The following is a 26,543-nucleotide window of genomic DNA, read 5'->3' as shown; positions in this document are numbered from 1 at the left end:
GGTTCTTCTAAGGTGTAGAATTTGAACAGTAAGAAGAGTTTGATAGGGTTTTCTGTTTTATTAAAGGTACTTCAAAAAGTGGTAGGATTGTAGGTAATTTTTAGTTTCTTTTTTTGCATTATTGCCTATATATTTTTTTTTTAAATCCTCTAAAATAAAAATCATGCTTCTGTTAAAAATCACTTTTGCTGCCCTGACCGGTGTGGCTCAATTGGTTGGGTGTCAGCCTGCAAAGCAAAAGGTCACTGGTTCAATTCCCGATCAGGGCACACACCTGGTTTATGGGTTCAGTCCCCAGTCCAGGCACATATAAACATGTGGCATGTACTAGACTCAACCGATCAATGTTTCTCTCTCACATCAATGTTTCTCTTCCTCTCTTTCTCCTTCCATTCCCCTCTCTCCCCAAAAATAGATATATAAGAAATAAACCAAAATTTTAAAAAATAAAATAAAAAATCACTTTTGCTAATGCAAAATTTATATATATACTCTATTAGGCCTTCAGAAATGGGTCCATACTGCCTTTATACACTTACTCCTAAGGGAAAGACATTATTTTAAAGTGGAAAGCTTTTGCTCAAGTTTAATATGCTTTTGCTCAAAAGTGAATAAAATTAATATCCCTAGTGTTAAGTATACTTGTAATATTATCTGCAGTAAGGCACGGGGTGTTATTTTAAGACACACGTCTGTGGGTCACATACATGGTAGCAGTTGCAACCACATCACTAACAAAGTGCATTCCGAGTTAGAGACAAACAGCATCAAATGAGTCCTGTTTCCTTGGGAAGAAGGCCAGGTGAGACACCAAAGCCGTTTGTCCCCTCACAGACCGCAGGTATTCGGATGGCGTGTCGGGACTCGAGCGCAACAAGTGGGCCCGAGGTACTGACTCCCATGTGCCACCAAATGTTTTCCGTCGGCAAATATTAATTGCTCATTGAGTGCTAAAGAGTTTGATGGTCCAAATATTGAATTGTATAATGAATTGGCCTTTTAGTTTGCTTATCACTAGGCAATATGATTGCATTAAAGATACAGAGGCTTCAGCCAGCCTATCTCCCCCTCGAAGAATATCAAATAGACATTCCTACAGAGAGTAGGCTCAGCGATGGGCTGTTGAGTCCGTTTTCCTTCAGATGTCAGTGAACTCTCTTTAACCAAACCTCAGGGAAAGCTCGTTTAACCTGCCTTGTGTGGCTCCCACTGGTAGGAAAGTACCCAGAATACCCTGCATTGATTCAAGCTGATGATCTAATGAATCACTGAGGTTTCTGTCCCAACAAAATTGGAAATTGTGGTCATTAATATGAGTTTTTATAAATTATTCATTTGGTTAAAATATTTTTCCTTTTATTTTTGGAAAGGATATATATATATATACACACATACATACATATGTATATATCAAAACAAGCTACCAAATGTGTGTGTATATATGGCAACACAATCACAAATATAAAATGAGTTTCATTTTAATTTCTATTTGTTGTCTTTCCTAATTTTTAACAATATATCTTTTGTTTTGTTGTAATTACATTCAGAGAACTATTAAGTGTATCCTATAATGACCTTCCTGAAGCATTAAAATTTGTGCATAACTGATGAAATTTAAGCACAGTTAAAATTACAGATATTAGAATGTCAGTTTTGGGCACTAATATTGATAGTTTGGAATTATAAATTTAATTCTAATTCAAATGTGTGTTTATGATACCAGAAATTTGACTTTTCCATAATTTATTTCCTGGTCCCAAATTAAATAATTATTACTCGATAAAGGGTTATTATTTAAAAGATAAAATAGTATCAAACTGCAAAGCAATTTTGTTAGTTGCTACAGGGACCCATCACAAAATTCCCTAAAATGTGATTTGTACATTGGAGACAACATTGAAGTCTTTTACTTGAAAATAAAAATAGTGGCTACAACCCAAGATTTCAAGTCTGTAATTTATAAAATAGACCCAGACACCCTTTCTGGGCACCCCCTACTCATGCGGTACCCTCGGCTGCCTCAGCCTCGTCCTCTGGGTCTTCCACTCTGTCTTGCTCTTCGTGGGTTGTCACGAGCACTCCGTCCCTGACAGATGCCCATGGAGAGACCCCCGGGCACCAGGCACAGCGCTGCGGGCAGGATCTGTGCCTCCAACATCTGTCCGTGCCGCTCACTCCTGAATCTGTCTCTCCTTCCGTAACCCTTCTCCTGGGCTCCAAATGCTTCTCTCTCATTTCCTGGCATGCCAGGTGGAGCAAAAAGTCGGTTTACAGTTGTGAGTACTTGAAACACAATTTATTTGTGTGTTATTATATTATTTATCAATTATTATATTATTTTCCATGTAAACAACTGTAAACCTACTTGTGCCTCACCCTTTATTTCTGATTACCTGCTCACGTGCCCCACCTTAATACCTACTTGCCGCCACCTAAGACCATTACTTCCCTGAATGAATTCCCATGTACCCCTCGTCACTCCCCTGGATTGCTTTCTCTCAGGCCTTCCCTCTCCCGGTAGCAGATCGCCACCTTCCAATTTGCTCTCCTGTCCACGTCCATCTCCTCCTTCAATTCCTCATTTTTCTGCTACATTTGTCTTCCAACCAGGCCTTTTTTTTTTTTTTAGTTTTCTCTCCTCCTTCCTCTGCCAGAATTTTAAAACAAGTCTTATCTGGCCATTCTCTGACTTGAAAACTTTAAAACACTCCCTGTTGACAATGAACTCAGTCCAAAATTCTGGGCACGACAGAAAGCCTGGCTGGAACAACTGTTCGGCCTCTCCTCTGAACCCCGGCTCTGCCTGGCTTCCCCTGCCCCCGGTGCGTGCGTTGGCAGAGCGACAGGAATGCTCACTGTTTTCCTGGGATTCACTCATGCCCTCACTCTCGCATGTTTGTTCACACCCGTCGGTCTGTTCAGACCTGGGCCTTTCACTTCTGGTCCTTCTGGCCAACTTCTGCTCATCCTGCAAAGCTCAGCTCCAATGCCATCTTCTCTCTGCGCCTTGTCCTGACTGCTGTACAGAAACTGCTGCTTGTTCATCTGCGTTTTCACGTTTCCTTTATGCCATTTATCGCGCTGCACAGTAGTTAGCAGGTGCTTGCTGTCAACCTGTGTCTCTCCCCTCCTAGCTGCACTGGCAGGGGACCCTCTTGTCTTTGGACTCTGATGTCTACCTCAGGGCCTAGAACATCATAAACCTGTCAATAAACTTTGTTAAGTACATGTGTGCTAAAACTTAAAATTGCATGAAGTGGGCAAGACAGATAGCATCCTTATTTCACAAACAAGCAAACTGTGTTTCAGAAAGTTTTGCCCTTTCATAAAACTGCCAAGGACAAATTTTAATCCTCCAGATAAACATGGATAATCTAAGAATGAGTCAGAGGACTGACAAGTAGTATTCGTGTTATTTTGCCACTTTAATTGTCCTAGAATATTTGCAAGTGCAATTGCAACATGAGAAAAATTGCTGTATTATTGCATTGCTTTATACTATTTAAATATAAAAAAACATTTTGAATATTACATCTAAGTTAGGAGGGCAACTTTATATTTTTATGACTTGGCGTTTCCTGACTTAAGAAATGAATCCTGTAATATAGAACAGCATTAATTAGGTTATGTTTCAGACTAATCTGACTTTCTGTTTTAATAAGTTAAGGAGCCATAAAAGTGTAAAGTACCAGAATCTGTATTATGTATTAGTACATCTGTGCTGTCGTTACCCCAAATATATGCATGAACCAAAAGGTATGGTAACACACTGGTTAATGTATGTGTGAGTGTTAGCATTTTGTGCAATTCCTCAGTTGTCTTTAACAGTTTCAGGTCATTCCTCTTTTTGGATTGGTGAAAATGTTAAATCCTTTTGAAATGTGATTATGCAAAATGGGAACTCTATAGCATAATTTAGATTAGACAATTTTGTATCTCCTTTCTTCTTTGAAAAATCATATAACCATTTTATGTTAGTCCAAGTCTTAAGAGTCCTTCAAATATTTATAATACAGTTTCATCGTCTGAGAATACAGAAGCAAAAAATTTGTTCACTTTAAGACTTCTAGCATGGATTTGAATAGATTTATGTTAGAAATGCCAATGAAAAAACATGTAGCTTGGGTCTGCCTAAATCTGAATGAAACATTGTAACTTTTTAAGCATATGTGAGTTATAATTTAATAAATGTTTTATAATTATTTCATACAGCAATATGAATATTTCATAACAATCTACTCACTATCCTTTCATTTAAAACTGAATCACATTAGCATCCAGTGTTAGACTATCCATGAATTTAGTCACATGTTTAATGATTATTCTTTAATGTTGAATTATATGAAAATGTTATGATTTGAATTATGTCTTTAGCTAATGTTTTTTCTCATGTTGTCATTATTGAGCTTGGGACCCTCACAGTAGTAATATACGGTTGTGATTTTATTGGCCAAAAATTGTTGATAATCATGTCTCTAAATAATTAGAAGTTTGCTGTGTTTGGGATTTTGGGCAAACATGATTTTCAAAGTAGAATAATTCAATAAAATCGATCGGTTTAACATGCAAGGAAAGGACTCAGACATTAATAGTGAGACTTGCGGGAAATTTGTCCTTGGACTCTGAAAAGGCTCGTTGGGTGCACAGAGGAAGGAAGCTCCCGAAACCAGCACGTGTGTTTGACAGGCTGCTGTGGCGGCGACCGTAACAGCCGAACACGGGAAAACACGCGTCGATCGACATGTGTAGTCTCTACCTGGTCATTCATAGCCCTCTTTAAAATTAACCTGAGTCCTTTGTAATCGACATCAGTGAGAATGAAAGCCTCGGTGTGATACAGATTGAAGCGATCGCTGATGCCCTAAGCTGCAGCGGCGAAGCAGTCTCCGGCCCTGGCGTCGAACCTGGCGACGCCTGGGCCGGGGCCCTGCGTGCGTGTGTGCAGGGCGCGTGGGCGCGCGGCCCCCGCCCACGCTTGCAGAGGCCGCTGCTCGTTCCTAAGGTTGCCGACATGCAGATGTCGAAAAGCGCCTTTGATTCGTCACTGTCAGTTTATATCCTCAGCTGGCATTTCAGTAACCTTCAGTAACTGAAAACGGAGAGTAAATACTGCGGCTATTTTTAAGAAATAAAGTCTTTTTACTTGAGGACTTACATATTATAATAAAACTTAAGATAGCCCACTTGATGATATTTATCCTTAAATCTATTTTCCATTAAGGTGTTCAAATGATACCAAATCTACTTGGTTTTCACCCCAAATGTGTATTCTTTTCAGCTAGATAGCGACAGAAAATAGCTCAATCTATCAATAGTTCCAATACCCGCCTGCCTGGCGTAGCTCAGAGGATTGAGCACGGGCTGCGAACCAAAGTATCGCAGGTTCGATTCCCAGTCAGGGCACATGCTTGGGTTGCAGGCCACGGCCCCCAGCAACTGCACATTGATGTTTCTGTCTCTCTCTCTCTTTCTCCCTCCCTGCCCTCTCTAAAAATAAATAAATAAAATATTTACAAAAATAGTTCCAATACCCCTCTCACTGAAAAATGCCACCACGGGTTGACTCCGTGACATACAGTTGGCATAATGTGAATCAAAGCTGTCACCCTGGCCCTGCATCAAGAAAAGAAATCTCAGAGCTAAACAGGCATCCCCAGCCCTCCAGTCTCTGTTCCCCGTCATTGTAGAATCTCCAGAGGCAGCGCGCCGGCCTCTGTGCGCGCACCGTAGGGCAGCCCAGCCAGTAAGGGACGCCAGGCTCTCTTCTGTCTGGAAGAGTTTTAGGGGAACCTTTGCCACCTGCTTTCGTGTCGGCTGCTACTTTCAGTCTCTGCTTGCTGTGCCCCGAGTGAGAAAGAGCCAGGCCCTAATTTCACACGATCCTTTCCTCAGGAGCTTACTTATGCTGCCTGTAGGGAGGTGCTGTGTTGCCTCTTGGGGGCACAGGTGAGCTAATGGGAGGGTGAAAACTTTCAGGACCCAGGGCCAGGGGGAGACAGACAGACAAACAGACAGACAGTGCTGATGGGAGAGATGGGCCATCTTCCTCTTCCCCAGCCGATGAAGGAGAACAGGGCAGCTTCTCACCTTTAAACTGCTGTGTGAAGGGGTTTGCACAGTTGCAGTTGGGTCCAGGAAAAGCGTTTCTTCCTCTCCCCACAGGGAGATGCGGCCTGCTGGGTGCCGGCCACCTGCAGGCCACCTCGCCCAGCTTTTCCTTCCCAAGGACTTCTTGTAAAGTATCTTCTAATGGAATTGTCGGCCACGTTGCAGTTTTCTGATAAAATAAGCATCATGCTGGCCTTCCTGCAGTGGTGTATGAGAAACTGTATCAACATCCCGTTGCCTGTAGCCGGACTCGGGAAACCTCACTTTCTCGTAGAAATTGCACGATCAGAGACGTGGTTGACGGAGGAGGAGTTTAAGGAAAAGCCACAGAAATGATTGAGAAAGTTGGAAAATGAGACCTAAAAGGAAAGGTTGTAGTCTCTGAGTTGTTTTTTTTTTTTAATCCTGAAAATAAAAAGTGAAAATGGGGCAAGTTGCTACAACTAGCGCTCATGTCTGCACCAGGGTCCTGCTACGATCGGTGACCTGCTCTCCACCGCCTCTGCACCCGGCCCGGAAGGAAGCAGGCTCCCTCTCCAGCGCTGGGGGTTTCCAATTTTTGTAAGGAAAACTTTCATGACAGCATGCATCGGTAAACGCAGGAAAGGGTCTCGGGGGAAGTTTCGGAATCTTCTCTAAAGAGAGAGATGTTCATCTGTCCAACATGCTCTAAGGCCGCCGGCCCACAACCAGCAAAGAAAAGGGGACCTTCCCGTGTTCCGGCAACATCGTCCGGCCTGAAGGGCAGAAGCTCAGACAGGCTGCAGCAGGCCTAGTCTGCAGGGATAGTTCCGTTTCACCTGAGCCTTCTGATCAGCCACATGTGAGAGTGTCTCCTTTTTTTTATGCCATTATTGTCTGCCTAAATTATTTATTGAATCTATCATTTGTCTCTTTGAGCGAATGAACCTTAAATATATAATAAAAATTGTCACAAATGGGTTGCTTCAGAGAAAAGAAAGGGGGAGGGTTTTTTTTTCCCCAGAAGTATTTAATTCTTAACTTTTCTACTCTTTTGAAATGCCCCCCACCCCCTTTTGGCGCAGACCGTGAGAGACACCTGAGTGGTGGCTGCGGCAGGCACAGAGGTGCGGCCCCTGCCCCTCGCCTGAGTTGTCTGTCTGCTCCCCTGGAGAGGGACCCCCACTGGGGACTCAGAGGCATTTGAAGGTCTTCCGGTGACCTCTGCTTTACCTCCTCCCAGGGCTCCTCCTCACTTCCCCGGGCACTCACCTCTCTGAGCAGCTGGCCCTTCTGCAGCCTCCTTCCCCCTCTGCACCCAGGCAGACACACTGCCGGTCAGGCTCTGCCATGCCCATGCCTCGCAAACACACGCTTGTCCTCCCCCTCCAGGGCGCGTCAGCCACGCACAAGTGTGTTTTTAGAAATTTCAGGTGGAGCTTCTTCCAGCTGCGCAGCTTCCCTTCGGTCAAGTTCTCCGACGTGCCTCATAGCGTGGCTCCTGGACTTTAGGCTTTGCTCCCTCCCCTGACAAAGAAGCCAAGCCCTCCTCCCGCCTCAAGCCAGAGAAGAAGTCCGCCTCTCTGGGTTTGCCAGAGGGAGGAAAAGAACAGCAAGAAGCCATTGCACATATCAATGAAGTACAAAATGAAACAGACAGGCTTAATGAAAAGCCAGGAGGGGCTCTTGGAAGGGGAACAGAAATACAGCAAACCCCGCCAACCGTTGTTTCAGAAGAGGTCAGAAGTGATCGCCAGTATCCCAGATTTGGAGGTAGCAACATTTGTCACCCAGCCACAAGTGGCTGCCCTGCTTGGGGGAGAGGAGGAAGAGACACTGCATTATATGACAAGAGTTGAAGTGATAGAATTTGAAGATATTAAATCAGGTTACAGAATAGATTTTTATTTTGATGAAAATCCTTACTTCGAAAATAAAGTTCTCTCCAAAGAATTTCATCTGAGTGAGAGGGGCGATCCATCTTCAAAGCCCACTGAAATCAAAGGGAAATCCGGAAAGGATTTGATGAAACGTTCAGGTCAAACGCAGAATACAGCCGGCAGGAAGAGGCAGCGTGAGGAACCGGAGAGCTTTTTTACCTGGTTTACTGACCATTTTAATGCAGGTGCAGATGAGGTAGGAGAAGTCATCAAAGATGATACTTGGCCAAATCCATTACGGGACTACTTGGTCCCTGATATGGGTGACGAAGAAGGGGAGAAGAAGGAGAAGATGATGATGAAGGGTTGGAAGATATTGATGAGGATGAAGGTGAAGAAGATGATGATGAGGGGGAGGAAGGAGAGGAAGATGAAGGAGAAGATGACTAACGGGACACTGATGGATTCCAACCTTCTTTGTTCATTTTCTCCAGGCCCTGGGAGCAAGTGCAATCTCTTTTCGTCCCCCTTGTGCTCAGTCTCCCCATTTCTGAGGTCTCTTTTCTCTCCTTCACACCGTGGTTCTCACCTGATGTGGGGGGATGTGCCTTGAACAGAATACAGTGGGAAAAGAACCTCTGCCCCTTTCTGTTCCAAATTCATTTTTATCCCTTCCTGTCTTGACAAAAGCTTTGTGGAATCAACACCACCATGCTGTGGGAAAAAGGAAGAGCCTTCTGCTTCCTTAGCTCTGCTGGGAGCAGAGGGTGCCGGGCCCGTGTAGTCGTGCATGGAGCTCTGGCTTCTTCCCTCCTTCCTCTGTAGATTGGGCTCAGAGATTACACTGTGTCTCTATGTGATGTGGACGGTTAGCACTGACCAACACGTATCTGTCTACTTTCTCTTGTTTAAAAAAAAAAGAAAAAAACTAAAAATGGGGGGGTGGTTATAGAAGGTCAGCAAAGGGTGGATTTGAGATGTTTGGTGGGGGGGTTAAGTAGGCATTTTGACACATGGCTTCTCCTTTGGCGTGCTTCATTGTGATGTTCAATGGACATCCTTGCAATTTAAGGTGGCACTTTTAAAATAAAATTCTCTCCTCATGAAGACTTGAGCCCTGCCGCTCAATGGGAGAGTCAGCAGAACCTTGTGGGTTCTAGTTCAGAATTGGCATTGCTCTATTGTAATTTTGTTCCTGTTTATTTTTAAATTTCCTTTTTGTTTCACTGGAAAGGAAAGATGGCACTCGGTTTTAAACATTGAAAGTGTACGCGTTTCTTTGTTACAGTAAAACTAAATGTGTACATGCACGCACCTAAGAAATTTGAGGGAGCATATGTAGCCAACTGGAGACACACTTTCAGCTCAGCAGACATTTCAGGGGTTATGACAAATCATTAAACCCCTCCCTCGCCCCCTCCCCCACCAAACTGCAGCTGCCTGTCTGAACCCCAGGGCAGCCCTGCTGCTCCCCGAGGGCCCGCCGCCAAGGCAGCCTCCCTCCCTCTCAGCCCCTGCAAACCGCGTGCTTTCATTTTTCACTTAGGTTTTTGCAAGTGTGGTACAAAATACACAGGGCTTTGTAAGTCTTTCCCTGTGATGGGCTATTTTTGATAGCAAGATTTTACCCACTTTTGGAAATTTTGACAATTTTTGTTACAAGTAGGAAAATGGGCCTGACTGGTGTGGTTCTGTGGGTTGGGCGTTGTCCTGCAAATGGAAAGGTTGCCAGTTCAATTCCCAGGCAGGACACATGCCTGGGTTGTGGGCCAGGTCCCTGGTTGAGGGCGTGCAAGAGGCAACCGACCGATGTTTCTCTCTCACATCAATGTTTCTCTCCCTCCCTTCCCCTCTCTCTAAAGATAAATAAATAAAATGTGTTTGTTTGTTTTTTTAAAGTAGGAAAATTTTTGTTTGGTTGGGGTTTCCCCCCTCCCTTTTAAAGAAGTGCTAAAACCTATAAATAAATATAAAATACGCTCTTTAATCTTGTCAGTAATTTCTAATCAGTTTTTAAAGTGGATGTGACAGAGTCATAGCCCGGGTTTAATTCTCAAATTTGCTGTTTGGAAACAATAACAAGGACTCCAGTAAGAGACAGACCCCACAAGGAGCAGTTTTAAAGAGAATATTTGAGACAGTTACAGCTTCTGTTGATGCTGACCAAATCACTTCAGAAAGCCGTGTTCTCTCCGCGGTACAACACCGTCCGTGGTATTTGCAGAGCACGTCAAAAGTGCCTGTTAAAAACGGCTGGGCAAGGGCAAGTATTGCTCATCATTAACCCCGCCTCTCAGGTCCTTTTCTTTCGCAGGAGAAAGGGGAAGTGGGTGGTTCACAGTTCAACACTCAGGCTCCTGCTAGGGATAATTGCTTGGTTTTCTTTTATTCTCCATGGCACTTCTTGAATTAGATTAATCTCTTTATATTCCATCTCTTGTCTATTCAAGACAGCAATTTCTGGGACTAAAAATATAACAAAACACAATACTCATTCGCATATAAAAGCCAGACCAAACCTCCTTTTATTTCGAAACCTGTTATTTTGGGAAGTGTTCTTTGCAGTGTGACACATTGAAGATCCCACCCATCGGGGGTGCCCCGTCACAAAGCACTTGCAAGCTCGCTGTGATCCCCGGGCAGCTGCACGGCTAATGCCAGAATAGAGGTTCAAGTCCGTTCAGGTGGTGCCCGCACAGACCTTACAAGTTCAGAGACTCCGAACAAAGGACAAAGGCAACATTTCCATTACACTGAGGGCTGAAGCACCTCTTAGGCAGAGATTGTAACGAACTCACCAGATGCACCGAATCATTTAAAACAGCGCGCTCCTCTGAGCTTCCCCGAGTGGTCCCTGCCTGCTTTCTTACAAGACAGCAGGTCTGCGTGTCGGCCGACGTCGCAGTCCGTGCTCAGCGGTGCTCCTCTGTGTGGCTTCAAAGGGGCCCCGCGGGGTACCTGGCAGTGTGGCGCGGCGCGCACGCACACGTGCGTGTGTCAGCATGTTCTGATCTGAGCTGCCGCCCCCCCTTTGTCCGAAGTGGACTTCAAAGGAACTAACAGATTCAGCTCAGTAGCTGACGGGACCTCAACCACAAGGGAAAACGGGACAATGACGAGTGGAGTGAGCAGGAAGTACTCGTCAGCAGGCATGCAGAGTGAGCCTGAATTTCGTTCTGCGTTTCCTGGCGGCAAAGCGAGCACATGCTAGGGTACGTAATTACCGTCACATGATAAAAGAAGGCAACAAAACTGATCTGGAGAGAGACGTTTTCCTGGCAGAAAATTCCAAGAGGAACTTAATTCACGGGATCTTCTATGAGACACTTAATGAAGAGTGTCTTCAACTGAGGCAGAGGTGTTCACACTGATGTTTTCAATACCAGCTCTCCGGAAGAGGTGAAGACGTAATATGAAGGATTCCCTGAAGACTTTTCCGAAGGAGCCTGTGTGTCTGGTTTTCCGCCCTTACGACTGGGCTACCCCGGCTAGTCTCGCAGAGTGGGGGTGTGGCCCTTGGGCTGGTACCTCCTCTGGACCTGCCGGTTTCTAGCCCGCCCACTGCTGTGTTCTCTTACTGCCTGAAGTGCATTCGGGCTGCTGATCAGATGGATGCTAACATGAAGGAGGCAGGCTTAGCATCCTGCTTGGAGATTTTTGGGGCCCAAACTCCAGAAGGAGGCTCCATCTTCCTGTACACAGAGTTGGGCTTCGGGGGACTTGCAGGAAGAGTCAACTTTTCTCAGGGGAGCTTTCGATCTGCCCCCAGTTTCAGATGCACGCCAGGACCCCAGAGCACAGAAGGAACTGTTGGAATCAAGCACTTTTAATGGAAGGGTTGCACTGAATGCCACGAGGGACCAGGCAGGAAGCAGGGGAGCCAGGCGGCAGGTGTTAGGCACACGGGCCCGCCCTTGGGTCGGGGCCGGGACTGGCGAAGGGGCGGACGGGGCCACCTTCGCTCAGCTCTGACTGACGTCACCACCTGTGTGAGCTGTGGCCCAGGATGGCCAGAGCTCCCAGTTTCGGGAAAGGCTAGAAATCTTGACTTTACAGGATATCTAATGAGTTAGAATACAGTCTCAGAACACATTCTTTTTTTCAAAACATTTTGCAGGCCAAACCAAATACATCTATAATCAGTTTCAGCTTATGGGTCTTCAGTTTGCAACCTCTGTTATACAGCAAAGCCTTACTCCTGGCTGGCGTAGCTCAATGGATTGAGCGCAGGCTGTGAACCAAAGTGTCACGGGTTCAATTCCCAGTCAGGGCACATGCCTGGGTTGCAGGCCACGGCCTCCAGCAACTGCACATTGATGTTTCTCTTTCTCTCTCTATCTCTCCCTCCCTTCCCTCTCTGAAAGTAAATAAATAAATTTAAAAAATCTTTTTTTAAAAAAAGCAAAGCCTTACTAATCAACTGTCTTAACCATCAAATAGCCTCGGATTGGCCCAATTGAATTTCAGATTTGTAGCATAACTGAATCTTGATTTTAAAAAACAATTAAAGCTTGACAGAGTTTTCCCAGTGAGCTCATTAACTGACCTAGTAAGTGGGAAAAGGGTCATTTTCCCCCTTTTAATTGGTTATATTTTTCCCACACCTGCAGTAATTTGCCTTCTAATGTAGATGGTGTTGAGCTAATTTTCATTCTGATGTAGGTGTGGTGTTGGTTTCTTGCAATAATTATTCAGCATGCTCACCCCGTTCCTTAATTCAGCACCGCATTTGTGGGCCAGCACCACGGACAGTTCCCACACGTGTTTCATAAGATTCCATAGTCTGATATCTGTTCCCGGGCCACCTGCTATTTCAGTGGATGCTGATTCTGGAATGTATGATTAGGGGTTATTTTGGTGTGTGTTTGTCAGTAAATGGTGTACTTAAGTAATTCAGTATGTGATTGTTTACATTTGCCTGGTCATTTTTTTCTAGTTTTATTGAGATGTAATTGAGATATAACATTGTGCACTTTTAAGGTGATGGTTTGATACACTTCCATGTTGCAAAACGATCACCACCTTGGCATTTAGCTGACACCTCCAACCCCTCACATAGAGACCATTTCTTTTTGTGGGGAGAACATTTGAAATCAACTTTCTCAGCAACTTTCCAGTACATATGTCTGGTCACCTCTGAGTAAGGAGGGGTAACAAGTATTAATAGTGTTTATTGAAGCCTTACTCTGTGCCATGCATTGGGCTGAGTGCTGAAGATACAGTAACTTGCGTAATTGTCACAGTGCTCTTTGAAGCAGGAGTCGTCACGACCGGCGTCATCGTCATCCCTACGTTACAGACGTGGGCGGGCCGGGACGAGGTGATGTGCATGCCTTGCCCGAGGCCCCACAGTCCGTAAGCTGTGGGACCCAGGCAGCCAGGCAGTCTGACTCCGAGCAGACTGGGAGCCCAGAGCCCATATTCACCGGCCCCAGAGCCCATACCAGGGGAGTGTGTCTTCCCTCCTGGGAAGCGGGCATCCTTTGGGATCCCACAATGCCTTGAAAGCCTAGTGAGAGTTACGGACAGAGTCCAAAGAGTGCTGGGAAACATGCTTGTGACCCCTCCCCCGCCCCTCCTCCTTGTAATCACTCAGAAACGAGTCATGAGAAGGGTCTTCCAGAAATTTACAGCAGGGGCCGGATCACACGGCGGGCCTGATGCTTGCACCGGGACTCAAGGCTCATGATTCTTTAGCAAAACATAGCCAGTGGAGACAAACCTTCCTGGTACTGTCCCGGTTTAAGGGGACACGTTTCCCCCCTCCTTTCCGGACAAAGCGGGGACACCTACCTAGCGCTTTGGAGCAGACTGGATATCGGCTAGTTCGGTAGAGGTATGGTCTCTAGGAGTTGAGAGTGGGGGCATTAATACAGTATTAGTACAATATACTAACTTGCTCAGTATCCCAGTGTTTTTGGTAACAATATTAAATTTTAGTATAATTTTTATTCCTAAAAATCTTTTATCAAATATCCAGTCTAAAATACAATGTCCTTTTTAAAATTTATGTTTAAATCAATGAGAGCTGTTTAGCAAAGGCTCAAAATGATCCCTGTTAACTTGTTTTCAATAGTGTCTGATTCATATATGTGGTCAAACCCACAACACATGCTGTGTGTTTCGTATGCGCGTTTACTAATTGCAGCCATATGCACTTGAACTCAATGTTATTGGTGGGAAATGAAACATAAAGCATGAAAAATGTATCATTATTAAGGGATGGAAATGACAGTTTTTAACTCCTTCCAGAACAGGGATGTTATGATACAGCTTTGATGATTTCTCACTACAGATGAGTCAAGGCTCCTGGGTAGATTTGGCGATCGGTTTCTTACCTTCCCAATTAATTGTAAATTCTTTCCTCTAATGAACAGGAATGATCTAGCACATTGGTTTTCCTACCACTGTGTGCCTGTCCGTGGACTCACGCTGCGCTCCTGCGTGGAGACAGGCAGACCCCTCGGAGCGAGACAGATACCCTTAGACCAGCGAGAGGACTTGAGTTGCGTCTCTGGTTTCTCTAATCTGATTTTACAAATGAAATAAAGACCACAACAGCATCTAAGATCCATGACATAATTTTTTTTTCAAAATTGAATGTGTTTGCAGGCTAGGTGTCATAGTTCTGTGAAATGCACACAATTAATGGCTCTGAATTTTGTTTCAGACGATCCATGGACACAAGGGACCGATCACCGCCGTGGCCTTCGCTCCTGATGGACGCTATCTCGCCACCTACTCAAACAGTGACAGCCACATCTCCTTCTGGCAGGTAAGTGTAGGTGCAACAGGGTCGTGGAGTACATGGCAGTGTCATCTGCTGGGAAAGGCCTCCTGGTGCACCTGCCCACCCCTCTCCCTTCCTTGAACAAGCATCCAGTACTTATTTATCGCTTGCTGACTGTGCGCCAGCCGCTAACGTGCACCAAGGGTTCGTTTAGCAACCTGGGAAGAGGGGGTCCGCTCTCACAGAGCTCCCAGTCTCAGGGAGCACAGGGAAGCAAGCAAACAATTACAGTTCGGGGGAACCTGAGCACAGGCTGTGGGGTGGCCTTGCAGAGGAAGTGACATCTGAGCTGAGCTGGGCTGACGCTGCGGAAGGAAGGGTAGGAGGGGTGGGAGTCCAGAGGGAGGGAGCAGCGGTCGGAGGTCAGCAGGCCTGGTGGGTGTGAGCACCTGGCCTGGGAGAACCGGGCAAAGCCACACTCGGCTGCCCGCTGACATGGGGCGTTCAGACTGCTCTGGCAGGGCCCGGGGCAGAGGGGAGACGCAGGCGGCCGCCCGCTTTGCCTGCACGTTGTTCCCTTTGCCTGCACGTTAGTTCCCAATTTTGTTGTTCCCTTTGCTTTCCCGGGATACAAGTGTGTTTTATGAGATTCAGTGTAATGCTTTGAAAACTATAAAAAAAGTTTAGAGACTTCAGCACAGCTTGATAATGGTTTCTAAAAAATCAGTGGCTAATAAAAATGTAAAACAGATACAATAAATTGCTTAATTAACAACATCCTATTGAAGCACAATAACCTCCAAATCTGCCACAGACTTTTTCTAACTCTTCTCCTGGTTTTAGTTTTCCAGTTTATGGCCTCATCGTCCTTTCTTCCAGAACATAACTCCGGCGTTTTCATCGGCTCTCATGACACCTTTCCCTTAGAGCCCTCACCCACCAGTCACTCGTCCTGGCGGGCGACCGTGGGGCCTGTCCTGCATTCATCCTGTTGGGAGCCCACACCCAAGCCCCTCCATGCCCATACACTGGGCTCTCGCAACAATGGTTCTTTACAGAGCCCGCCCACCAGTTGCTTCTCTCCCACGGTGGTCTCTTCACCCCGTCTGCCCTTAGATACAAGTTCTGACTCGTCTCCTGCTCCCTCATAATGCGGGAGAAGTGCGGGGCTGAAGCTCCACCCGTCCGTTCAGCGTTCATCCGGGCTGGAAGTGTGAGGGGCCGGCCTGCGCTTTAGAGACACTGGGTCAGTGAGTCACCGGCCCCTGCCTTTGGGGAGCTTGTGTTCTGACCACGTTTTCTTCTTTGGAAAAAACAAGACCCGTCTCTGTCTTGTCCAACTTCACTTCCCCCACCAAGTAGAATCCCCTATATGGAGGAATCTGGAATGTTCTCCAGTGTTTTCCTGAACGTCTATGTGGTAAAACTTGTCCCTCTTACCTAGACGTTCAAGGTTCTGTCTGGGTAAGGTCATCCCTCCTTTGAATATTCCTCTATGTCTGTCGGAGCTGCTGTCTAGCGCGCTGACGGAACTATAGTTAGCACCCTCTCTTACCTGCAGATCAGGTAAATGAGACCTCATTAAATGAGGCCTCTTCAAGACACCTCCCCATCTTCCAGTTCTCTCGGGCTCTGGCTGCTGTCCTCTAGGCTTGGCTAAGTGCGCTGAAACCTGCCGGCCAGTCCCTGTGGCTTTGTGCCCACTGTCCCCAGTCCCCACGCTTGTCTGCGGACACGGTGGCCTCGTGTTGTTACCTGCGCATGTGCGTGTCCCGTGGGCGCAGCGCCAAAGCAACTCGGGCCACTCCCTCCCAAGTCCTCGTTGCCTGAAACCCAGCGTTAGCATTTAAAATGCAGCCCCTTTCACATATGCTTGAATAATGCCCAGACTGGCCTTGGAATCTATGAGGAAGGCTCAGAAACATCGTTTCAGCCTTGTCTCTCCCAGAAGCGTAGTGAGTTTTTATTTGGATTGAAGAGAGTCCAGAAAGCGGTGTTGGATTTACCACCGTTCTCCCCAAATGGACTTGCTGACTTATTTAGATACATATTGTTTAGTTCCAATGATGTATGATATAGCACTTCTGCATTATTCCAGTAAATGGACTGTAATATATTTTGAAAACTTGACGAAGTCTTATTAATATAGAACCTTACAAAAGCCATCAACTATTAAAATCTCTGCTGAGAAATGAGTGTTAATGAGAAATATCGGTTGGATAATTACTCAAGTGAGACTTAGTAAAAGGTTCGAGTGCAGCATTACTTACACCGAGAAGAGCATTAAACATTTCCTGTTTTGATGAATTACATCTGTTTGTATGTGTTCGGAAAATAGGCTTCGCGGAACTGGTTTTGCGAAGCATTTTTATTCTTATTTGAGAAAGTTAAACACTTTTTTATTGTGTATGCTATTACAGTTGTCCCAATTTTCCCCCTTTGCCCCCCTCCAGCCCCAGCCTGCACCCTCACCCCCTAGTCAGTCCCCACACTGTTGTCCACCCCCACGGGTGACACATACATGCTCTTTGACTAGTCCCTGCCCCTCCTTTCAGCCGGTGCCCCCAGGCCGGGGAAAGCGAAAGCTACATCTTAGTTAGTTTATATACCCAGCTGTTGAATGATGCAATTCGTTAATCTTTCGATTCCTTTGAGCCTCCGAACATGTTTCCATAGTTTGAATATTGCACTTCAGTGTATCCATCAACATCTGATCAAGGGGAGTTTAGTAATGAAACAGAGCCATAATTCTCTCACCTAAATTTTACCATTGCCCTCTAACGAATAGGTATTCTCTTTCCTAACTGCTAACAATACATTTGATGGATGTTGGTTTCATTTATTTTTACTTAGTCCGTCATATGAGAGAATAGTGTTCAGCCATTTAAAAAGGATGATGTAAATCTGTAGTCGTTAACGTGAAAAAATCACCCTCAACATTTTATTGAAAGAAATAAGCAGATTGTGAAACAACTTTTTAAATATAAGCCTGTTTATGCAAAAAAAAATTTATATAATTTTATTTTATTTTTTATTTTTAAGTATATTTTATTGATAATGCTATTACAGTTGTCCTATTTTTTTCTACCCTTTATTTCCCCCCACCCTGCACCCTCCTACCAGCCCCCCTCTTTAGTTCATGTCCATGGGTCATACATGTAAGTTCTTTGTCTTGTCTATTTCCTAAACTTTCCTTCACCTCCCCTGTCTATTTTGTTCTTGCCATTTGTGCTTCTTATTCCCTGTACCTTTCCCCCATTCTTCCCCCACCTCTCAGAACTATGAATAATAACATGATAACAAACTCACAAATAACAAACTCACAACTATCAGCCATTGAACCTAAAATGAAAACAAAAACAAACTAAGCAAACAACTAGAACAGGAACAGAGTCACAGAAATGGAGATCACATGGATGTTTTATGTAAAATTCTTTACACTGGCTTCTCCTCAGGTGTGTGCAAGGTCTGGGCGGCGTCAGTGATCATTTCTGAGAAATGAGGTGTCAGGAGAGTTTCGCTTTCTTCTTTCTGCTTATCTTTGTTGTTTGAATTTCCCACAGTGAGTATCTCTGTAACCGAGAAAAAGATTAACATTACCAAATATTACAACTCCAGGTAATTTTCATTCACTCAAGGCTCCAACTGCCCTCGCTTTAGCAGACTTTATCACCAGTCACTGGTCAAAAAGAGCGTTAATATTGAGCAACAAAATGGTGATTTTTTTTTTTTTGGTGGGGATTCTTTGACCAAGTTTCTTGGAGAGATTCATACTCACCCCTAGTACTTCGGACTCATCTCTGATTTGAAGAGATCAGAGGAAGAGGATGGTCCGAGGAGCAAGAATTACAGCTTACAGGAGGGTCGTCATCATTCCCGCTGCCTGCGGCCTGCAGGGTCATGTCCCTTGTAGAACGGGGCCTGGTCCTCCCTGTTTGCAGGCGGGACGGCTGTCTCGCCCTACTGAAGGCATTTACCAATGGATTTATCAATCATCTGAGGGGTGGCTCAGCTTGTAAGGGGAACCCCGATATAATAATGCACCTTTAAAACGCCTTTCCACACTAAAATCCCAGTAAGATATCCTCCCCTCTCCCCGCCCTCTGGCCCTCAGCCCACTTCTCGGACGTGCCTACATTTGAGGAGAAGAATTAAAGATAAGGAAGTATCTGAGCCTATCGAATACCCTGAGCATTTTAAGCCACTAACAGAAATCAAGCTGCATACATATTTTCATAGAAAATCCATAAAGAATGAAAAATACTTTGTGGTTGTTTATCAACTGAGAAATTGGATTTTTTAAAAGCACAATATGCCTGTTGGTGCCAGTTAATTTTAACCAGCAATTTTCTGGATCATTTGTATATGTTCTGCGAGAGGACTAAATTATTGTGTACCGTTACTTTTTGTGCGAGTGAGAACTATAAAATCAAGCTCACTGTCATTATTTATATTGAAACTCTTCGGAAACCTCGAGAAAGCAGTAAGGCATTAATTTTTATCTCTGCGGAGTTTGGGGGGGAAAGGAAGGAAGCGAGCAAGAAAGGAGGAGGCTTCCCGGGGTGGCAGCGAGGTGCTGCCCGGCTCTGAACGGGGCTGCACCTCAACAGAAAGAGTTAACGATGACCATACACTCGGTTTTAAAGTGTGACCTTGTACACTAGTGATTTTTTTCTCACCTCTGTGTTCTGTTCGGCACTATTATTAATGCAGTAAAATCAGTAGCATTAGTCATCTTAAAAGGGTTATTACTCAAGATGATTTAAATTGTGAAAATGTCAGTGGAGCCTGCACGCATCCGGCTGGAGACGCCGTGATTTACGCGCCCTGACACCGCCCTGCTGCCGCCCAGAACGGGCAGCACAGGGACGGCTCGCACTCCGCGCTGATCCGGATGTGGAGCGCGGCGTCGGCGGGCGCGGGGTTCCTCGTGTCGGCCGCTCGTGTGCACCGGGTCGCGGTCCGCATGCTTCACACGGATCCCCAGAAGCTCCCTTGTCTAGACGGAGGGCTCAGTGCAGGGAAGAATTGGAGATGACAGTGAGTGCAAAGAAGAATCCCATCTGCCGGACCTCGTTCCTGATTTTCCGCGCGGTCTCCCTGGGACTCGCAGTACCACCGAAGAGGGGTGTTGGGGACGTGCTCGGTGATACTTGGAACCTGAAGGGCTCCGCAGACTCAGTCGCTCGGACAGCAGCTTCCCGAGATAACCGACCTGAACGCACAGTGGCTCGGGAGCCGTGGTTTCCGCGTTATTTCTCACCGAGGTGAACGGACGAAAGAACCTCAAGTTCCGATCAGATCCGGAAAAGCTGCCACAAAACAGAAAACACCAACTAATAAACTGCCCATAAGTCGTGATGTACAGGGTCTGGCACAAATAACGCCCCTTTTTTTAATCACAGAGTCTTTGATTACAAAAGCGTAAGCATGTGATTCTGTAATGTAACAACATCACGCTCAAGCACACCATATGACGTTTTTAGGTGACACGCTCACATGGCGGTCCCTCTCACACGAGGCATCCACGTGCCCTACCAGCCTCGCTCAAGCAGGCCCTGCTTCTGCCGGACCCTGTGTGTTCTCCCTGGCACGGCAGCAAACCAGTGTCGAGACGTGGCTGGTTCTTGTTTTCCCTGTACAATAAACTGGAGCTTTCCAGAGCCTGCATTTTTTTAAAAAGCAGGCGAGGGGGGGAGGGTTGGCAGAAGGAGGTCGGGATTGGGGCTGCTTTTGGCTTTTGACCCAGTAACCTCTCACTCCACCCACCGCGTAGCCCGGCTTCACCTCCTGAACCAACTGTAAGTCCCAGACCTCGCTTTGTGGGCTCGGCCGTTCGGCAGGGTTGAAAACACCCATAATTTCCAAATGCTGTCTGATTGGACTGTTTTATTGACATGTACAATGTAGCTTCCTTCTTAGAGACTGGACTCTCCTGCTGTCAAGTTCTGCCCACAAAGTGAAGTTTCTCTGTATTTATGTTTTTACTGTAACAGCGTCAGAACAGTTTCGAAAAGGACCCTTCAGAGGGTAAGAGTGAGCTCTTAGGTGGACGTGAGCCGGCACCACGGAGGGGAAAGTGACCGGCACGTGGGACCCTGGAGCCCCGTGCGGGAGGGAAAGGGAAGCGAGTCTTTGCCTGACCCGTGTGCTCTCCTGTCCCTGTGCACCCCCAGATGAACACCTCTCTGCTGGGAAGCATCGGCATGCTGAACTCGGCTCCTCAGCTGCGCTGCATGAAAACCTACCAGGTGCCGCCCGTGCAGCCCGCCTCGCCCGGCCCCCACAACGCCCTCCGACTGGCGCGGCTCATCTGGACTTCCAACCGCAACGTCATCCTGATGGCCCACGATGGGAAGGAGCACCGCTTCATGGTCTGAGGCTGGCGTCGCCAGCCTGTGTCTTGGCATCTTCCGTTCCCCACGCCGAGATTCCTCCGTCCTTGCACCGGGGCTGGGTCACTCCCCGGTGCCTGCCCACCCAGGGTTCCCCAGGGGCGCGGCCAGCTCTGTGTCACTTCTGCATGGTCTGGGACAGACACCGGCTCCTTCCACCTCCGGGTTCAGAGGCACGCACCTGGCACTCTGCAGGCTGGGGCCCTTCTGTTACGAGGTCACTTTCCTGCCCGAGAGGGCAGGGCAGCCAGCGGTCCTTGGGAACACTCCTGGGGCTGGTGCAGCTGAGCCTGGAAATCAATAAACACCGTGATCACAGCCCAACCCAGCCCAGGTCGGCGCTTCCTCCCGCCGAACCCCCTTTCTGAAGCGCTGCTCCGGCCTGGCCGTCTGGACTTGGGTCTGAGGTCACGTGGCAGTCCTAATTGTCAAAGTTATTTTCCTTTGGATTTCCTAAAACATACTGTTGTTTACCAAAAAGAATTCTGTGTTTACAGGGGTTTTTTCCTTCAGCTGATTGTTAGGAAATTGCTCAATCGATTTCCTAGGGTGTAGCCACTACCTTCTTTATCAATAATACCTAACTGATCTGAGATGAATGAGAATATATTAAAAAAAAAAAAAAACATTTTTTTCCTTGTGGAGAACACAGTTTCCCAGACACCTAACATTCTAAAATGCTCATACCCTGCTTAATGATGGTGTATTTAGTGGTTTAAAAATAAAATCATCTCTGCTGATGACCTAGTTAATATCATTATCCAGCCGCTATAACTAATGTGTTGAGCAGACCTTTATAATCAAGAACCAAGTCTGGAGGCATAACACATGCCTGAGAAGCAGACAGCTGTGTCTGTCACTACAGACCTTCTCAGGAAAGAGCTTCCCCTTCCCTCCAGAAACTGTGCAGACCTGCAGTCCCCTGCTAGGGCTTATGTCCACTACCGTGCAATAGTGACAATCCAGCCTTCAAACTACTGCTGACCAATCAAAGGAAAGTGAAGGCAGCATTTCCTTTCAACAGGTATCCTGGCACATCAGTAACAGCGGGACAGGGTTCAGGAGCGTGTACAGAGATGTGAGGCTCCGTCAGCCTGAGCAAACGCTCACTGAGAGTGCGCGTCACGCTCTGGAGTCAGCTTTAATGAGGCGGCTTTTCCCCGTGTCCAGCTCTGCTGGCTCTTGCTCATAGTAATGGGGGGCGGGATCCATAAAATAGTATTTTGTGTGAATTGCTCCTAACAAACTTCGATCTGCATATAGCTGGGGATTTGGTTGGTTGGCCAGTTGGGTAACATGGTTTATTAATGCAAAAAGATCAAATGAGTTATGAAATCCAGAGAAGACATGACGTTTACAAAGGAACCAAGATGATAATGGGAGCATTTCACTTGAAAAGCCTAGATGTCATGGTTTACGGGATAAATAAGAGTAAGATCACAGTCCGGGAACAAACCCATCTGTGATTTTATTGGAGCGGATTTTCAAAGACCATGTTCGGAAACCAAGACCACTAGAACACCCCTTTCCTGTTGATATGAAGCACGTTGTTTCCACTGGTGGAAAACCTGTGCTTTTCCCTGGTCATAGACTTTGGGTGTTCTTTCCCAAGCGAATTTATGAAACATGCATGCACATTGTATTTATACAGATTATATATGTAGTTCCCAGGAAGAAACAGGACCATACAGTGCAGGCTTTACTTGTGCGCTGAACGCACGGCTGTTCCACTGTGGATAGAGAAACCTGAGGCCAGCAGAAGGGGCACCCAGAGGCGCCTCCCGAGTCCTAGAGAGACCCAGCACATGTTTGCTTCGTGGACTCAAATGGGGATTAATTTATTCTGCACTACGCAGGGTGTTGGAGTGATGAAGTGGGAGTATACCTTGGAGATTTTTAAAACAAAGTGTTGAGTGCCTCGGGAGGAAGGCGTGAGACCTCAGGGCAGGCCACCACACACACACACACACGGGTGGGGGACGCGTGGCGTGGAGATGAGGACGGCACCGGGAGGCCCACAGGAGCGGCACACCGCTCAGTGGGCTTAACTGGCTGGTCACCCATTGTCTGCACAGCCGGCGGTTATTGGCCAGGAGAATATGCCCACTACAGTGCTCTGGGGTGGATAGTATTTGAGGGTCCGACAGATGCCTCTGCCTGCTGAACTAATATTTGCATTCTTGTGAGCCCAAATCTCCCCGTGCCTGTGCCGACAGCCCCCCGGCTTAGATTCGTCAGTCCCAACGGAGCCCAGCTTCGTGCTGTCATTCCAGTGCATGTGTTCAGTGGTGTGTGAGCGTCACCGGCGCTGTATTTGGACCTGTCCTCGTAAATGTGGAGGCATATGTGGCTTCATGGACAGTTTACAAGCAAAAGGTCACGTGACATGACACCTGTGTGAAAAGGTAACGCTTGAACTCGCTGTGTACAGAGAGTGAATTAAAATATCTGCCTCTCAAGACATTTCTTGATGACTCCACTTAATTGATAGGCTCTATGTGTGCTGAGTGTTCCTCTGTACATACGTGTGTCAAATAAAAGTGAGTTGTACTGGAGATTGTTTTTCCCATTAAAAACATCCTTCACGCTTAAACACTGCCCTTTGGAATCCGTGTGCTTTCCCCCCACCCCCAGTCCCTTTGCTACCAGATCAAGCCTTCTCTTTCCATCTCGTCATTCCTTTCCCTGGAGAGCTAGCGTCAGGAAAGGCCAACCTGTTCACAAAGGTCAGTAGAACAGGAAGGAAGGAAGCCCCTCTCCTGCCCTGCTGACTTGTGAGAACCAGAAACACCCCTACCGGAAACTCAGCAGCGCCCTCTGTGGTTTGGGCAAGGGAATTGCATGCATGTTGCTTTAATCTCTACCCTAAATTGCTCCTAAACAGACTGTTAATTGTACCAACTTAAACTTTATCAGACGTGATGATATGGGGTCGGCCCCTGGGGTTGGGGGCTGGGCTGAGATCATGAATTCCATTTAATAATCTTGGAGGTGAATGTGAATCCCTGAGGTAAGTGGTGGAATTGGTTTTCAAAAAAAAGCAAGAGTAACAAAAGGAGTCATGACTCACAGAAGGATTATATGTGTACATAGTGAATGCACTTCTTTGATTTTCAGAGAAGACTGTAGAACATCTTAAGTCAGTCGTTGAGCAGAGGCATAATTTCTGTAAGAAACAGGCAAACGTGAAAGGAGTCGACGCGGCGTCTTCGGCCCCGTCCTCACGCCCAGTGTCCTTCCCAGGACCTGTGTGAACGTCTCCTGATGACTTCAGTATAGCCGGGGAGGGGGACAGGGGCAGAGACCCAGTTCTGTGTGACGGGTGCTCACACAAACCGATCAAACGTGGAAAGGGCGTGACATTAATAGGAAGGTAAAGCCGAGCAGTGCTGGGTGAACTTTCACCTTTCACCCCTCCGGCTGACTGACAGAGCCGAGTGTTGGAGAAAATCAATACTTCGGAGCCAGGAGGGAAATATTTCCAGCCTCTAACTAGAGAATTGTTTTGACAAGGCCAAGATAATCCAAGCTGCACAGGAGAAAGAGAAAAGAAGACTCATTTTTAAAGCTTGACACTTCAAGGTGTTTTTGTACAATGGTTTAGAGATCGTCAATACATACAAATACCAGAGGTCAGAAAGAAAAGCCAGAGAATTTCAAAAATTAGATGTTCAGCTCTTTCTGCTGTTTACAAACTAAAGAAGTGTCTGTGCTGGTAATTGTCGTTTAAAGGAGCAGAGCTTTCAGGATCTCATCCTTCTTTAATGAGAACTAAAATTGTTTAGAGCAGCTCTATGAACAGCGGATGCCTGGAAAGGCAGCTAGACTTTGTTTCTGTACGTATTTTGTCTTGGTCACACTGTTTTGGGCTAACGTCTCAGAATCTTGTTTTTCAATTCATGTTGGCGAGTCTTAGTTCTTCCTTCACATTTGAGTCAACTATTTGCATGAGAAAGTGGTTCATGTCCCTCTGGGACTTGAATTGTTGCTCATTTCCCTGAGACCCTTTAAGCAAATTACTTACAAAAGTGCCCTCGTTAATGCTTTTCCACGTGAGAGGCTCATGCACCTCTAGGAAACAGGTGAGCACTTCGCCGCACTCACACCAGCAAGATTAGATCCATTCGCTCTGTGGGCAGTTGCCTTCACTGTAGGGACACAGATTCTTCTCTACCGATGGTAGAACGGGGGACCAGGTGCCCACGCCATCCGGCCAAGTGCGGGACAAAGAAATCCTGAGCAGGTTAAGTATCTCAAGCAACCTCTGTTTTCTCATTGGCTTGCTGCGAACATGTGTTAATTATACGATCATTAAAACAACAGTGAAAATACAGTCTTCATTTATACATCCTCTTTCTCATTAAAAAAATCCCACTCTACTGTATTCTGAGAAGATCGATCTGGCTGGAGAATTTTCGTTTTAGCTTTTGCACATGGGGAACACAGCCAGCCAAGATTCCTTGATATTCTGTGATTTCCCAGAAAGGCCAGAAATCGAGCACGTGCCTCAGAGGGTGACTGTACAACGCCGGCAAGCGTGGTGCACAGTCAGCGATACATGGGAACAAACAGTTCTAGTAGATGCTCAGAAGTCCTCGTTGGGCATGGGTGCACAAGACCGTACAGTTCCCCTGCTCCCTGGAAAACGCAGTTGGACTTCTGCATTGCTGTGCTTCTGTGTGGACGCCTGTAGTAAGTCTGGACATCGTCCCCAGAGGGAAGTCTCCGGTTCTACCTGCGTCTCTCATGCTCGTCACTGTGTTGCTGTGTGTTGCTATCTTCTCACCAGAGTTTGTCGACATTGAGGGGAATTCCGAAATCTATGCCAGTGGATGGGGCTGGTTGATTATGACTCAAGTTGTGACAGGTTACTTGTAAAGAACTGTGGTGAACTGGTTGTTCACCACATTTAAATTTAGGGTGTACGTTAGCATTGGGGACATCTTTGATTTAGTAAACGAGTATTTTCCAAAAACCACATCTAGTAAGATTGAACAAGACTCTGATAAAGGGTTAAAGAGCAGGTTTCATGGCATCACCAACGCAAAGGAAACTGCATGTGTAATTCTGTTGGCAATAGCTTTTTGTCCTGACTGGAGTCAGAATGACTTGGCTCTCCGATTTCCCCAAATGCAAAGAGTATTGTCTGAAACTTGCCCAGACTCTCGCCCCCTGACTCCCACCCTGGGACTGAAGCATTTTCTCCCCCCACCCCCCCACGCCCCTGCAGGTGCTGGGAGGGTCGGCATCTCATAACCCTTCTGAGTCCTTCCCTGGAGCTTGCTTCACAGCCAGAGAGCTTGTGTGACCCAAGGTCATTCTCCCTCTCCTGGGGGTGGCCACACTCACTGATGGGGGGTGTATAAAAACTCTTTGAAGTGCCCCCAGCTCTAGAATCCCTTTGGGGTTGGCCAAAGCCTTCATTGAAGCCCACCACAGCCTGCCCAGCCCTCCCCGCCCCTCCCCTGC

At 46.5% G+C, this 26,543-nt stretch overlaps 1 protein-coding gene across 1 annotated transcript in view; it reads left to right on the top strand.

Moving 5' to 3' along the window:
- Positions 1-21,059, top strand: part of WDR7 (WD repeat domain 7) — a 291,161-nt gene extending 270,102 nt beyond the window's left edge. Inside the window, 2 exon segments of the mRNA XM_028524165.2 lie at positions 14,620-14,724; positions 20,856-21,059. Of these exon segments, the coding sequence (XP_028379966.1) occupies positions 14,620-14,724; positions 20,856-21,059 (309 nt within the window).
- Positions 21,060-26,543: the final 5,484 nt, after the last annotated feature.

Source organism: Phyllostomus discolor, chromosome 9, assembly GCF_004126475.2.
Source record: "Phyllostomus discolor isolate MPI-MPIP mPhyDis1 chromosome 9, mPhyDis1.pri.v3, whole genome shotgun sequence".
NCBI classification, from domain to species: domain Eukaryota; kingdom Metazoa; phylum Chordata; class Mammalia; order Chiroptera; family Phyllostomidae; genus Phyllostomus; species Phyllostomus discolor.
This window is presented reverse-complemented; position numbering and strand designations above follow the sequence as displayed.